The sequence below is a fragment of the Neolamprologus multifasciatus genome, chromosome 1, assembly GCF_963576455.1.
Source record: "Neolamprologus multifasciatus chromosome 1, fNeoMul1.2, whole genome shotgun sequence".
Taxonomy (NCBI): domain Eukaryota; kingdom Metazoa; phylum Chordata; class Actinopteri; order Cichliformes; family Cichlidae; genus Neolamprologus; species Neolamprologus multifasciatus.
Window position 1 is genome coordinate 863,286 of NC_140439.1, and position 14,433 is coordinate 877,718.

Here is a 14,433-nt window from a genome sequence, read left to right on the forward strand (position 1 = left end):
TATGCCAGTGTGCTGAGAATCAACTTTTTGAGGTTTTGCCAGTATGTCTGCGCGTGTGAGTGAAAGAGAAGGAGATACTAAAGAAAATGATTGGCTTATCAGAACTAATTGGCTGATTAGCATAAAGTGGTTGGGAACTATTTTGATAGGTTGATGGGTTTTAGTTGATTTGCATTTGCAACATTTGCAATGAGCACTGACTGAATTGCGTAAATGAAATCTTTGAGTTTAGGCTGTCAGATAGATAAAGCAAGTAATTTTAAGATGTGAAGTTGGGAATGTAAAATTGCAAATGGCATGATTTTTTTTCTTCTTTTAGTTTATTAACCAGTCACAGAAACACTGGCAGATCAATTATTATTTACAAAAATCTTTTTTTGCATCCTTTTCAAAAGCAAATCTAAACCAAGAAAAATGTCTGACTGTGGCATTATCACATCACAGAGGTATATAAGTATTTAGACTGTTTCTGGTTTCCTGTGTTTTTATTTCTCCTCTACCAGGTTTACGGTGCTGCCATTCAGTTCTATGAGCCCTACCCACAGGAGTGCCTGACCGATCAGCAGCTCTCCCAGCTGGGTCTCCTAATCCCCGACCCACACAAACCCTCTCCCTCCAGCTGTATGGCCGCTGGCACCAGCAGCACCGCAAACGGCAGCCCGCGCTCAGTCTACACCAACAAGTGTATCTGCCTGCTCTCTCACTGGCCCTTCTTCGACGCTTTCCGCAAGTTCCTCACATTCCTCTATCGCTACTCCATCTCAGGCCCTCATGCCCTGCCCATTGAGAAGTGGGTACTCATGTTTTCTCTCTTCATTTAAAAATTGTATGCTGTGGTTGCTGAACATGTTATTATTTAGTGTTCTAGCGACTACAATGATTGGGATGTGGAAATATAACTCTTTTCTTTGGCAGTTTGCTACATGGTGTCACGCTGAGATATGTCATTAGTTTAGTTTTAATTGTGTCTGAACCTGGACCTGTTTTTCCTGATGTTAGAGTTGAAAAAGAGAAAATTAATTTTTTTTTCTCACATGGAGGAAGAAAAAAGGGAACAGAAATTGTGTTTGGTCAGATGCATACTTGTAATTCTGCTGGTAAGGTAATGTGTAACAGAAGAGTCATGCTTTGTGTATTTCACTCCTGCTCATTACTGGTTGAACAGATGGATTATTCTGCTGCCTACTGCTGGCATATTTGGCCTTATGTTCCACTCATTTTTCTTCATTCCAGGCACATCTCCCACTTCATGCACAAAGTTCCCTTCCCTTCCTCTCAGAGGCCTCGCATCCTTGTGCAGGTATGTTTTAACTGCAAGAGTGAAATGGTTCTTTGTGATGCTTATTGCATTTAATGCAGGCTAGAATGTTTAACCTGCATATTGCTGAAGAATGAGTTGATTTCTGAAGGTGTTAGTTCACCCGCAGGGGTGCACCGCTTTTGGTCCTTCATTATGGATGAACATTTAAATGATTCAGTGCAGACTTTTTTTGCGTGGTTGGTTTTATCTCATTTTCCAGCTTTTCTTTAGCTTTCCCCTCATGACAGCCTGATGCTGAGCCAGCCGGTCTCTTCTCCATTACCGCTCAGGTAAGAGCAGCTGTGCTCAAAGTTTCTTTGTGCTAAATGTTAGTTTTGGTGTCAGATCTAAAGAAATATGAGTAAAACATCAGTTAGAAAACATATCAAATTTTTGAACTGACAAAATGTACAGTTTGTAAGAAAAAAATTGCACCAGCATGTCCCAAAAATTTGCAACAAGGTCATATTTACTGCTGTGTAGCATCCCATTTTTGTCTGATACAGGATTTTTGCTTCCAGCTTTTTTTAAATGGTGAAAGGTCTGGACTGCATGTAAGTTATGCTGATGTAATAGATGCAGTAGCACCGTCTTGCTAAAATATTCAAGGGCTTCCCTGAAAAAGCTGCTACCTGTAAATACCTCTCAGCATTGATGGCAACTTTCCACATGTGCAAGTGTCAGTTCTAGAGGTACTAATGCACCTCTATATCATCAGAGATGCAGGCTTTCAAACTGAACACACTGATATAATATGACCCCAGAACAGTTTTACACTTTGCCTCATTACATTTTAAATGGTCCAGAGAAGAAAGCTGTGTTCCTGGATCATCTTCACATAGAGCTTCTTCTTTGCATGATAGAGCTTTAACCTGTATTTGCGGATGGCACAATGACTTCTGGAAGTGTTCTTGAGTCCATGCAGTGATTTCCATGACAGAAACATGTCATGCCCTGTTATGCCCACAGTGCTGCCTGAGATCCTCTTGTTTTCATACAGTCGTGTTCCTGGCCTGTTGCCAGTGACACTCATTAGGTGCAAAATGTTCTCACAGCTGTTTTTTAATGACCACTTAAATTTCCAGCCTTTTATTGTCTGTGTCTCAAACTTTTTGAGGCATGTTGGTCCCATCAAATTAAATAAAACTGCATGAAAAATTAAATCTTTTTCATGCAATAGTAAAATGTCTCAGTTTAAACTGAGATTGTAAAATTCTGAGACCACACAAATATTTATAGAAAAAATGTGGGTTCATAGCCAATGCTCTTACTTTCTTTTGGGTAGAGTTTGTTAGTTTGTACCTGTTTTTGTCTATTCATGCAGATTTTCCTTTGCCCCTGAATCCCCACCAGCTCCAAACGAAAAAATATGATTCCAATCTAAAGTTTTTGTTAAATTAGGCGCGGCTTCACTTTATTTCTACAAATCATGGTGATATTTGCCAGACAGCTCTGTGTGACCTTCATCTGTCCACTGCACTTGTTTTCAAAATGACTTTGGCTGATCCAGATGTTACTTTGCAGACTTTAGACATTTGTAATGAGGTTGCAGGTACTGTTCCTTTTGAGCACTCTTCATATTTGGACTGCAAGACTGCATTTGTGTATCAAAGCGTCACAGTTGCATGATGCACCACCATTGCAGTGATATGGGTGTTTTTGTTTTTCTGATGAGCAGAAATGCCATATCTGAATTTTTTTTCCTGTTCTTCCAGATCATGTTTTGACTTTCATGGTTCTACTCAAATGGTCATTTTAATATTTTGAACATTAGAAGCACTTCAACATCTTTAATGGCCTTCCCTGTTCTAGTTGAAGGTGTACTATTGGTATCAGTTACCTTAATTTTCCATGGCTGAGTGTTACTTTAACTTTTGAACATTTTTATTGCAGTTGTATTTACCTTAGGTTACTTAAAAATCAACATTTGAAGTTTGTCCAGGTACCACATTTTTTTCCAAGAATTGTTGTTACAACAAAGAAATAATCCACCAAATCCAAATTTCCCTTACTTTCTGTGCCAAGTTTATATAATCAGGTCTGAACTCGCCTTATATTATAAATATTAGAGTTGTTTGAGAAACCTAAAGCCTTTCTTTCAAAAAATATATACAATAGATTTTAAAAGAAACAATTTAAAAGAAAATCATTTATATATTTATTTATTTAGTGGTGGTCGGTTTTCCACACTGCTCCACAACCTTGGGCCAGAGAACGCTGTCACCTTGCTGGTGTTTGCTGTCACTGAACATAAGATCCTGATCCATTCACTACGACCGGCCGTACTGACCAGTGTTACTGAGGCTCTCGTGTCTGTAAGTAACTCCATTCAGCTGTCATAGAGTGCTCTATCTCCTCTTAGTTTCACTGTCTTCTTGTTTTATACTTAATTTAAATGAATGGCAGCATTTACAATTACAAGAAAATGTTTGTGAATCCCTTTCTATATATCTCTATAAATACAATAAAACATTGTTGTAGGTAAAAAAGAAAACCTTCAAATCCAGTCATTGAAATATATAGTTGGCCACTGACTTTTCCGTGATAGGAAAAGTGAACTGCTAAGATGAGCAGTAAATTTGAAGGTGAAATTAGATAGAGGTGTTTTCAGTCAATAGGATGACAAGCAGGTGTGAGTGGGTGTCCTACTTTTAAGAGTGGATTTATCCAAGCCTGACCTTGACATTAAAAGTTTGTGATGCTAAACATGACATAGAACCACCTATACTTACTTTCCACAGGAGGGGTCAACCAACAGAAATCACTCAAGGAAAATGTCATGTTAAAGTCTGAATAACTATGAAAGAACTCCGGGTAACTTCCCAGGACCTAAAGGGCTCTTTCACAGAAGTTAACTCCGTGTTTCCCCCAACGAGATAATACTAAACAACAGCAATTTGAAGTAAAGGGATGCAAGGAGAACACAACTTCTCTTTAGAACATGGACAAGTCAGGACAAGCCAGCAAGCTGTTAAACCAGTGTTTTTGTGGATGGAGAATAGATTGTTTTTATTTCAAATGAGAAGCATTATGTTTGGAGAAAGGAATAATTAGCATTCCTGGATGGGAGCCTTTTTCCATCTGTGAAACATTGTGGTGGTGTCATAGAAATACTTGTCATCACTGATGGAAAAAATTAAGAAAAAATTAAGAATTATACCAGCACACAAATGAAATTTTCAGGACATCTGTGGGTAATGAGGAGAGCCAATGATCCAAAGCATACAAGTACCAAAGAACAGTTAAACATAATGCTTTAGAATGATGAAGCCAAAGTCTGGAGCTTAATCCAAACGAAATGTGGAATGTCTTGTATCCACCGTAATTCTGTTGTTACACCTGGACGAGGAGGTCAAAGGAGATAGAGAAGGGAGGTGGTGGGGGGTCACAAACATTTTCTTAACACTGCAGATGGTGTTTACGTTTTGTTTTAATCCTATACACGGCTCAGCTATACTGTGAATCTGACCACGTGCACTATAGCTCAGTCCTGTGTTATCTGGAAATTCATTGAAGGAGGTCTGTCTGATTTTTCTGCTCTTGTGCTCTTTTTCACCCTCCTCAGATGATTTTTCCGTTCCACTGGCCCTGCCCGTATATTCCTCTGTGCCCCCTGGCGTTGGCTGATGTGTTGAGTGCCCCCTGTCCGTTCATTGTAGGCGTGGACTCTCGCTACTTTGATCTTTATGATCCCCCTCCGGATGTCAGTTGCGTGGACCTGGACACAAACACCATCTTCCAGTAAGCACAATCCTTAAAACCTTCCCACAGCTGTAGGTATTTAGGTAAGAAAGTGAATTTTGCTGAGCTTAATCTTCACCGTGTCCATTGTTCTATACAGCGATCCATACAGCACCTTCTAAGCTATAAGCTCAACATCCTTTGGTCCCTCTATTTTTCAGACAGCATATCTGCTGGCTCATGAGTTCTAACTTTAGACATCAGGCCAGAGATTGGGTGGAAATGGTTATTTTTGTAGTGTCAGACTTGTTTTAATATGACGAGAATGCAATTTTCTAGCGTGCCAGGTAAGGTCAGTAATGGTTCGCATCATTTTTGGCCTTATTACCAGCCAGACAACGTTGGGGTGGTCTGAAATCCCTCTTGGCCTAACCACTGCTCATGTTGATGTTGGCCTCAGTGTATGTTTCTGCTTTTCTAGCCATGAAGATAAGCGAGCCCTCACATGGAAGATTCTGCCAAAGAAAGCTTGTAAAAACCTAATGAATGTGCTGAATAATCTCTACCAGCAGCTTGTTGATGGTGAGTGCTGAAGCGGTGGGGCAAATTATTGTAAAACTGCATCCAGTGTTGGTGTTTATTTAGTTCATTTCTGGATGTATTTATGATAAAGATCACTTTCAATGATAATTAGGGTCTAACTAAGGTCTCCACATTGCACGCTCTTCTATTTTTATCATCTGTAGTCACTGATTGTGTTGCCTTTACAATTTGCTCTCCATTCACTTTCCTTTGTCCAGCTCTCCATTCAAATCTGAAAGCCAGCAATAATCCCATCAAAGCATAATCTCCTAATTATCCGTCTGCTCTGGTGTGGGGCTCACTGTATTGTTATCAACTTTTTGCGCGTTTGAGGAAGCATACCCACTGAGTGAACATGAAACCTGCTGCTTCTTGAGCTGTAGGAATCTGAATAATTTAATTTTCTAATTCAGTGAAGTTGAAAATCTAGCCAGTAACTGCCACAAGTGCTGAATATTGATATGCATGCCAGAGGTTGTAGTTGAGACATTTAACCCTGTTGGAAGTCTCTAAATAAGGATATCGACTAAGGATTAAAAAAAATGTAATTATGTAATACTAATCCTCATTCACAGTAGGATTACTTACTGGAATACTGCAGCTGTGCACAAACCTTTCAACACATGCATTTAGATCAGAACCACTTCATCAAAATGCAAATAATGCAGCTGGCTCAGCTGAAAGTAGTGATTTACCCTTTATGTTGACATTAGCCTAAAGATCCTGATATGTGCTGTCAGCTGCTAAAATGTATTTTCCTCCTGCTTCAGGTCAGTACCGACCAGATGGGCTGCTGGAGCTGAGCATGAGCGATTCGTCAGAGTTGAGCTGTGGGAAGAGTCTCCACACACTGGAGCTAGAGATCCAGGAAGCTTTTCTGCGCTTCATGGCAGCAATTCTGAAAGGCTACCGCTCCTTCTTGCGCCCCATCACTCAAGCGCCTTCAGAGAAAGCCACAGACGCTAGCTCACTCTTTGACTTGCAAGGTATTAGGAATAATGTCAGTGTCCACATGTAGCTTGAACTCTCGACAGCTCTCCATGTGCAGAGGAAACGGACTGAATGAATTAGCTGGTGTCCTCACCCCACTGGCCTCTTCATATTCCTCACACAGAAACATGAAAAGTCTCAGAGGTACAGAACTGGGCAAAACAGAGTTTCTTTAATTCTAATCAGCTTGGAAGTCAATATTTGGTATGACCACCTTCATTCTTTAACATAGCCTGAACCTTATGGTACTTTTCTGCACTCACCACATTTTTTTAAACTTTCTATTTCCAATTTTCCATAGCAACAAAAACATAACAAAAATATATCAAAAATATAAATGGAACAAATTGGGACACTATTCAAGAATCTTACAAATAAAGAGGTATAGACTGGATTAAATAACAGTCTTCAAGCCTTTGCTTGTAGTTGTGCCATTTAGTCCAATGTTGTGGAAAAAGATGTCCTTTGAGTCGTAGAAAGAAAGTCAGTCTCTCGATCAAGTGTATTTCTTCTATAATCTCTAGCACTTGCTCTGCTAATCCAATTCCTTGTTATGGCCTTTCTAGTTGCAGTCAACAGAATTTTAAAAATGTATCTGTCCTTTTTTGGTATCAAATCTCTGGGTAGCAGACCCAGTAGGAAGGTCTTGGGTTCCTTAGGGGTGGCATAAGCCATGATGTCATCCATTAACTTGAATATACTGTCCCATAATGGTGTCAATTGTGTACATGTCCAGAAGATAGGAGAGTGATTGGTCTTTAAGTGACCACACTGTCTCCAATATTGTTGCTGATGCCGCTGAAATTTGTTAGTAATATGTAGAGTAATAAAGAATCTAATTAGACTTTTCCACCCAGATTCCCTAATTGGAACTAGTAGAAGTTTGTTGCGTGTTACACATTGTGAGCCAATCACTCTGACAATAGTGCACTAACCACATTTTACAGAAGGATTTATACACTTGCTGTGTTACCTGTCTCCTGACCGCTGACGTCCATAATGTTGACGATTTGAAACAGAAGCCAGCCTGAGCTCTTGGAGAAAATAATGCTGATACTATTATTTTAGTTTCTTTCTGGAAAAAGTCAGAAAATTGTGTGACATATCCTGACAGATTAGCTCTATTAATTTTGTCAGATTTTTTTGGAGGGTGTGGGGAAGAAGATTTATTGTGTATTTCTCAATGCCTTCCCCATTGATTTTATTAGCATGGCTATTGGCTAATCTCAAGGATATTTAATGAGTTAGTGGAGACTTACTGAGTCATTTTAATTTGAGAATCTAGACCAACCAACAAGAGCCTTCTTAGAACTAAGAGCTCTAGGGAACTGACTTGACAATTGACCAACAGAGCTGAGGCTGTTAACATCCAATGTGGTGCGCAGAATGTCAGCCACCATCAAAAGTTAACTTTGCTCTACTTTTTCATCATTATCCAGTCCTAGTTGTACAGTCACAATGCATGATTAGTGCTAATGACGTTCTGAATATTTAAGCTAAGACCACATCATCTGTCGCACCTTCTTCTCGACAGCTGGTCTGCCTCAAGCACAGATGGCGTTGTTTAATACATGAGCTTTCGTAAGTGTCCATTTCCACCTCCGAGTAAATACACAGAGAAGCTGTTTGGGCAGGAAGGCTAGGCTTTGAGGAGATGCTCGGGTTGAAGGGTCGAGGCTGCTTGCAAACTGAAGGTTAGCCAGTTAACACTGCAGCTTCTGAGCTCCAGAGGGTTGTCATCCTGCCTGTGGGTCTGAGCCCATGAAAGCTGCTTTGCATCACAGTTGAAGTGAGTTGGGGTGATAAGCCTGCTCCACTGGAGAATAGCTGGAGCCAAGGCTGCGTCCTGTCTGAAATATGTGATACAGCAAACAGAAAAAGCTGCAGTATATTACATAATAACTCAAAGAAATATGTAACAGCTTGTACATCACATTTGAACTCCTGACCACTTTTTACTTAATATCCACAACAATAAAATATTACTAAGTATGTTAATATGATGATATGAATCAACATCTGTGTCTATGACATTTTTACACACACGCTGCAGCTGTGTTCCTTTTTACTCTGATTTTTCACATTTGCAAAGCAGATGGTAAATTTAAAAAAACAACAACTTTTACTTCAGTTCAGGTTATTTTCTAAATAACAGATGAACACATATACAAGCACCACCTGCTAGTCAATCCATTTTCTTTAAAATGGTATCACCAAGCTCAGTGTGCTGATGGCACTCTGTTTTAGAGGTGTTCTAAAATATTTGTCTTTCTCTGATGAGCATTAATGAACTTTAATCCTTGCTCTTTTCCTGCTGCTTTTGAGACATTTCAACCTCCTTTTGTTCTCTACGGGCCTAACGTAATCCTGAACCAGAGAGCACTAAAGCCTTGTAGGCTGCTTGTTTATTTTATTTCAGCGTACTTACTGGTTGGAAGTTTTTCTAATACAGACAAGGGGCATTTAGACATTTAATATGTGGCGCTGTATTTCATAGAAATTTTTTTTCTTATTTTGACGATACTACCTATTGTTTTCTTAATCTTTGTTTAATCATCCAGGTTACGAAATCCCTTCAAAACTGATCAATGGTCAGTGGTTGTTGATCAATGGTCATGACAACTGACCTCACAGCCCACTGTTCACCAGTGGTGCTAGTTTCAGTCATTATGCAAATGCATGTGTATGAAAAAGTCACTCAGGTGAATGATGAAACATTTCTCCAACTGAAAACGCTATGTCCAGATGAAAAGAATCAACTTTTTTGGGTCTACCCTGTTGTTGTTTTGAAGTCATGACTCAGGTCAAAAATAACTGGACTGCATTTTTAAGGTCACTGGAAGAAATGTGAACTAAATAAACATAATTATTTGGCCCTCAGATTGTCAGATCCAAAGTGCATTTCGGTGACAGCACAAAGCAAAAAAGCAAAAGTTTGAAATGCATTAAAGATTTTGTTGTTGTTTTTATAAAGTAATCAGTAAGTGAACTAATTTTTAAGGCCAATGTTTTAAAATGTAGTGAAGGACATAGAGAATGGTATCGTGAGGCTACCCTGAAACTGACCTGAACAGGCCCAAATTGCAAGTGGCCGGTGTCATGATTAAAATATTTATCTACTGCAGGAAGTGTTTGGCTTCCACATCCGTGCTGTGAGCCAGAAACCATCCATCCTATTCTGAGTCTCATAACAGCAGTGGCTTATTACTCAGTGACTTATAGGGAAGCTTTCAGCATCTATTATGGAAGTTTTTCACCACGTTGTTGCACATCCCGTATTGGCCATTACGCTAACAACATTGTGGCTTGCATTATCCAAACCAAGACAAATGGATGCAGTATACATACAGCTTGTTCTAGAATAATGGGTTCTTTAACCACACACTCACACACCTTTTGAAGAAGTCTTTAAATTATTCTTGTGACTGCTCACCATTTTTCAGAAGTTAGAGTGAGATCTTCTATAAAGGTAAACCCACTGTAATCTCAAATCATCTTTCAGTTATTACACTGACATGTTAGATCTCAGCAAAGTAAGGTTACTACCATGTTTAATAACTCATCTATGTTTCTCCCCTCAGGGTTCTTGAAGAGCCGCGACCGCTCACACCAGAAGTTCTACTCCCTAATGACGAAGACCCAGATGTTCATCCGCTTTATCGAAGAGTGCTCCTTTGTCAGCGACAAAGACGCCAGCCTGGCCTTCTTTGACGACTGTGTGGATAAAGTGAGCCTTTTTATTTTATACAAGAGAATGCTATATCACATGCATACATATTCATTTTGATGCAGTAGAGGGGGGAAAAAAGCCCTTTTCTTTTCTGGCATTTCTTTTCTCAGTGGACCCCCACTGTGTTCCACTTACAGTAGTGTTAGCAGATTTCCCTCTTCTCTGTGTCACTTCACTTGTCTTCAACCAAACCTTCTTGAGTTTCCCTTTCTCTCTTCCTTTCTGCCTCCACTTGTGAACAGCTTTACAATTCAGAGCGGGGTGCAGATAAAGGAGGCAAGGTAAGTCTATTTTTATTCTCACCTATCCTGAAACATTTTGTTTCCAGATAGAGGAATTGTGCATGGTGTATGGTAAGCTTGGGTGGTCTTTACTTTTTCATACTCTTATTACTTCCTGATATTTCAACAGGGTTCATGGTGTGTGATGATGGTGTGTAAAAAAAAAAAAAAAAACCCACAAAAAAACAACCAGCAAATGAACAGAACCCCTAAAAGCTTAGATAGAAGTCATTGTAGCAATGGATTTGAGGAATTAGCAGACAGACAATTAACCTTTGCTGCCTTCACTGTCATCAGAAATAGGATTAAAAAAAACCTGCAGTAGATAACATTTGGCTCTGTAGCTATTCTAAATGGTATTACAGCTTATTGTGTGTGTCATGTTCACTTTCCTGTCTTTCCAAAGAAAGAAGGCTGTTGATGCTAGCACTGCCAACATTAGCCGCACTCTGGATAGTTTTTACTTTTTGACTAGTTGATGGTACAAGTTTTAATTTAAACTGATCAGGAAATTCTAGGGGCATATCCAAATTGGACGTTTTAGCTTCTTTAGTGAAAAATTTCACAATGTATTGTTAAAGTAGAATATGTTTACTGTTTGGAGTTGTATTTTAACAGCTCTCTGCGCTCACTTGAATGATACATCAGTAGCTACTGCTGCACTACAATACATGCTCTCAATACAACAACTCCATACCAGTCTAATTGAGATCCATCAATGTAATGATGGTGCTCAAAATCGTAGCAACCAGATCTCTAAATACCTCTGCATACCCTGTGACTGAAATATGGCCCAAACCTACTACATGATACTCATAATGTAACCAAATTATTTTGAGTCATAATTGGAAACAGCTTTGTCTCAATGCTCTTAGAAAACCCTCCAGCCATACAGATATGATTTAAGCTTTCATGTTATCCCGCCCACGTATTCTTGTGTCATTTAAATTAGTTCCTTATGATCCAAGCTGTAGAGCCTTTTTACACATTCTCTATTTTTAATGAAAATTCTCCCACACCCACATTAAATTTGCTGCCACAGCAATTTGTCCCGAGATAGTGAATGCACCGTATCATGGAAAATCCATGTGTGCAGTTTTCTGCAAGGATTTCTTCCTTCAATTTTTCATGAGTCTAGTGAGTAAGGGTTTTTAGCGCTTCAGTGATTTCTGAAGCGCTAACAGAGCTTGAAGTTAGTTTTTTGCTCTTCCCCTAGGCTCACATTTTTTCGTGTGACAGTGTGAAGACTCGGAGTTGCTCTCAGTCCATCTCCTTTTTTCCATTGGGAGCACTTTGAGTAGGTTGACCTCATGTGCTCATGGGGTGTGTCCCTGTATCAGACCATATTTGTGTGCAGAACGTTCAGTTTTGTGTGTTTGCTGTTTTAAAGACTACCAAACCGCTTTGCTTGCTAAGTCGCATCTTTGGGTCACTGGTTTTTGCAGGTGACATTTATAACTGACTTTGAAATAGTCTTTGCTGTCCTTGCATTGTCTGTGTGTGTGTGTGTGTGTGTGTGTGTGCGTGTGTGTGCATGTGCGTGCTCTGGCTGTAATTGAGACAAAATGGAAGTGAATACAGAGGCCAGGATCCACATCCTCCCCTCCCTGTTTTCCCAGACCTGCACTGGAGCATGTGTTTCCTGATGCAGCCTGTGCGTCACTTCTACAGGCGATTAAATCCCTCAAACTGTCTCTGCACTGTGGCATTGTGGATGACGTTATCTACTCTCTAGGAGACAAAACGCAGTGCATCTCTCAGCCCACACACAGGCGTCCCATACACGAAGATAAGGTTAAAGTCTACACATCGCTGAGGGCAAGATGTTTGCTGTAGCAGCAAAGCTAATTAAATCCAAAAGACAAAAACACTAGTTTTAATTATGCAAATAAGATAATATCAAACAAAGAGTCATGGGATTCTATACAAAAACATACAGTATTAAGACCTCAGTAACAGTAACTCTTTAAAAGGTATACACATTATTAAAGAAGCACTGCTGATGTAGAGATTGATAAATCAGTTTTTTCTAAATTTCTCATCTATTCATCACATTGCAACATTTGTCCATATGCCCTAATTAGAGAGCTCTCAGTGAATTTGAAACTGTTCAGAGTTTTTTCAGGTAAAAACTAATGTTACTTTTTGAATGTGGAGTGTGTCTGCAAATACGTACTCCCAGTAGTTTTTATAATACCCCGATTTCCTGCCACCTGAATATGTTGTTTTATAGCTGGAAACAGTTCACAGCAGAATTTCAAAATATCCAAAATATGGACGGAAAGAACCTCTTGGGAGCATGGTGCCACATCGAAGTCACAGAGTGTTTATTTAAAGGAAGTTGTTTGACATTTTGGGAAAATACACTTCTTGGCTTTTCACAGAGTTAGTATAATTTGGATGTGAATTGGATAAGTACAAGTTCTGCTTTCTGGGTGGTGATGTGTTTGGATAGCTGCTTGGCAGGGAACACTGATGCTCTGACTTGTATTGCTAATCATGGTTAGCAACTTGGCTAACACTAGCAGCATTGCTATTGTACAAAGCAATATAAAATCCTAAAAACCCTCTCCACTGGGTTTGTCGCTAAAATCTTACCAAACTCTCTCATCTACATCTTACCTAAGGGGGTTTGTAGAAACCCTTGAAAAACTGACAGCTCCTGCTTTTACTCCTGTGTTTTAAAATGTGCCCATAGAAGCAGCACAGAAAATCATGTTAGCCTCTGATGTTCTTTAATGGACAAAAGAAGAATAATGAAAGCCTTCTTTAGACAGCACTAAGGAAGAGACACTCCCACACTCCACTGCTTTGACTGAGGTTGTTATCAAACTTTAATTACCATCTGAATAACTAGACTAAATTATGAACTTTAAGCATGTGCTTCACCTCCCTTCTTTCCAGCTTGAAGAAAATCATTGCCTGTAGCGCCAAAGCCTGTCATTAAGCACTTCTCAATTTACGATGCTTCCCTCTGTGACACTGGGTGTTTTAAATCCACTATAAAGCTCAGACCCTCTGATTTAAGATTCACTTAGTCTTATCTGTCTGCCCTACCAGCATGGCTGTAGTAAAATCTTTGCACTAACTCCAAATGTCACTGATGAAAATGATAAATGAGGACCATTATGCTGTTGTTTCATTTGCCCACATAGATTTGTTTCTGGCCTCATTAATAAAAATCAGACCACCTTTTTTTCCCCATCAGTGGGCACCTATAATCTTTTATCATTCGATAAAGAGATACGGTTGTAGATATGGTCTTGGAAACTCAGCCTTACAATAACATAACACCAAATGCTGAGTGTAGTCTCCTTGCTATGTATCTGAGCCAAACAGACTGACAGTGGGACAAACCGTTATGAGAGATTCTATAGAACCAGTTTATACCTTAAGCTGACTGTGGCATGATATGCTCATCGTTCAATGTGTAAATCAAACTGATCATGGTCCTTGTATATTAATAAATCAGGTGGTCTTCCAAGGCTATGAAATATTATTATATTAAATTATTATATTATATATTAAATATTAGTATGCTATGAAAAATTTGTTCAAAAAAAAAAAAGAAGGTAGTATATATGTAGATAGTGAATGCATTAACACAATCCCAAAATAATCAAATTTCATAGAAATATGTTTTTTTGTATTCACTTTGAAATGGGGAATAACTTCAGCCAAATCAACTTGCCGCTTGCAACGATGCAGCTGCCTCAAGGCGAACATTAAGAATCGACAAATTACCTGTTTTTTCTGCCTCATCTTTTTTTACTTTTTTATGTCAGACAAATCCAGACACAGTCCACAACAGACGTTGACTCTAAGTTCAGTTAACCCTGTAAGAGTTGTAAATTGAGTTGCAGTGTTAC

General features: G+C 39.2%; 1 protein-coding gene across 10 annotated transcripts in view; it reads left to right on the top strand.

Moving 5' to 3' along the window:
- LOC146525060 (C-myc promoter-binding protein-like) overlaps window positions 1–14,433 on the top strand; it is an 81,786-nt gene that overhangs the window by 37,559 nt on the left and 29,794 nt on the right. For 5 of the 10 annotated variants that reach the window (XM_085165946.1, XM_085165953.1, XM_085165970.1 and 2 more), the window contains exons 6-14: window positions 504–790; window positions 1,234–1,300; window positions 1,532–1,590; window positions 3,471–3,615; window positions 4,866–5,041; window positions 5,463–5,563; window positions 6,334–6,549; window positions 10,135–10,280; window positions 10,526–10,564. In XM_085165946.1, coding sequence (XP_085022072.1) covers window positions 504–790; window positions 1,234–1,300; window positions 1,532–1,590; window positions 3,471–3,615; window positions 4,866–5,041; window positions 5,463–5,563; window positions 6,334–6,549; window positions 10,135–10,280; window positions 10,526–10,564 — 1,236 coding nt within the window. The remainder of the gene's footprint in view (window positions 1–503; window positions 791–1,233; window positions 1,301–1,531; window positions 1,591–3,470; window positions 3,616–4,865; window positions 5,042–5,462; window positions 5,564–6,333; window positions 6,550–10,134; window positions 10,281–10,525; window positions 10,565–14,433) is intronic. The other 5 variants (XM_085165961.1, XM_085165988.1, XM_085166012.1 and 2 more) reach the window with 1 other exon arrangement.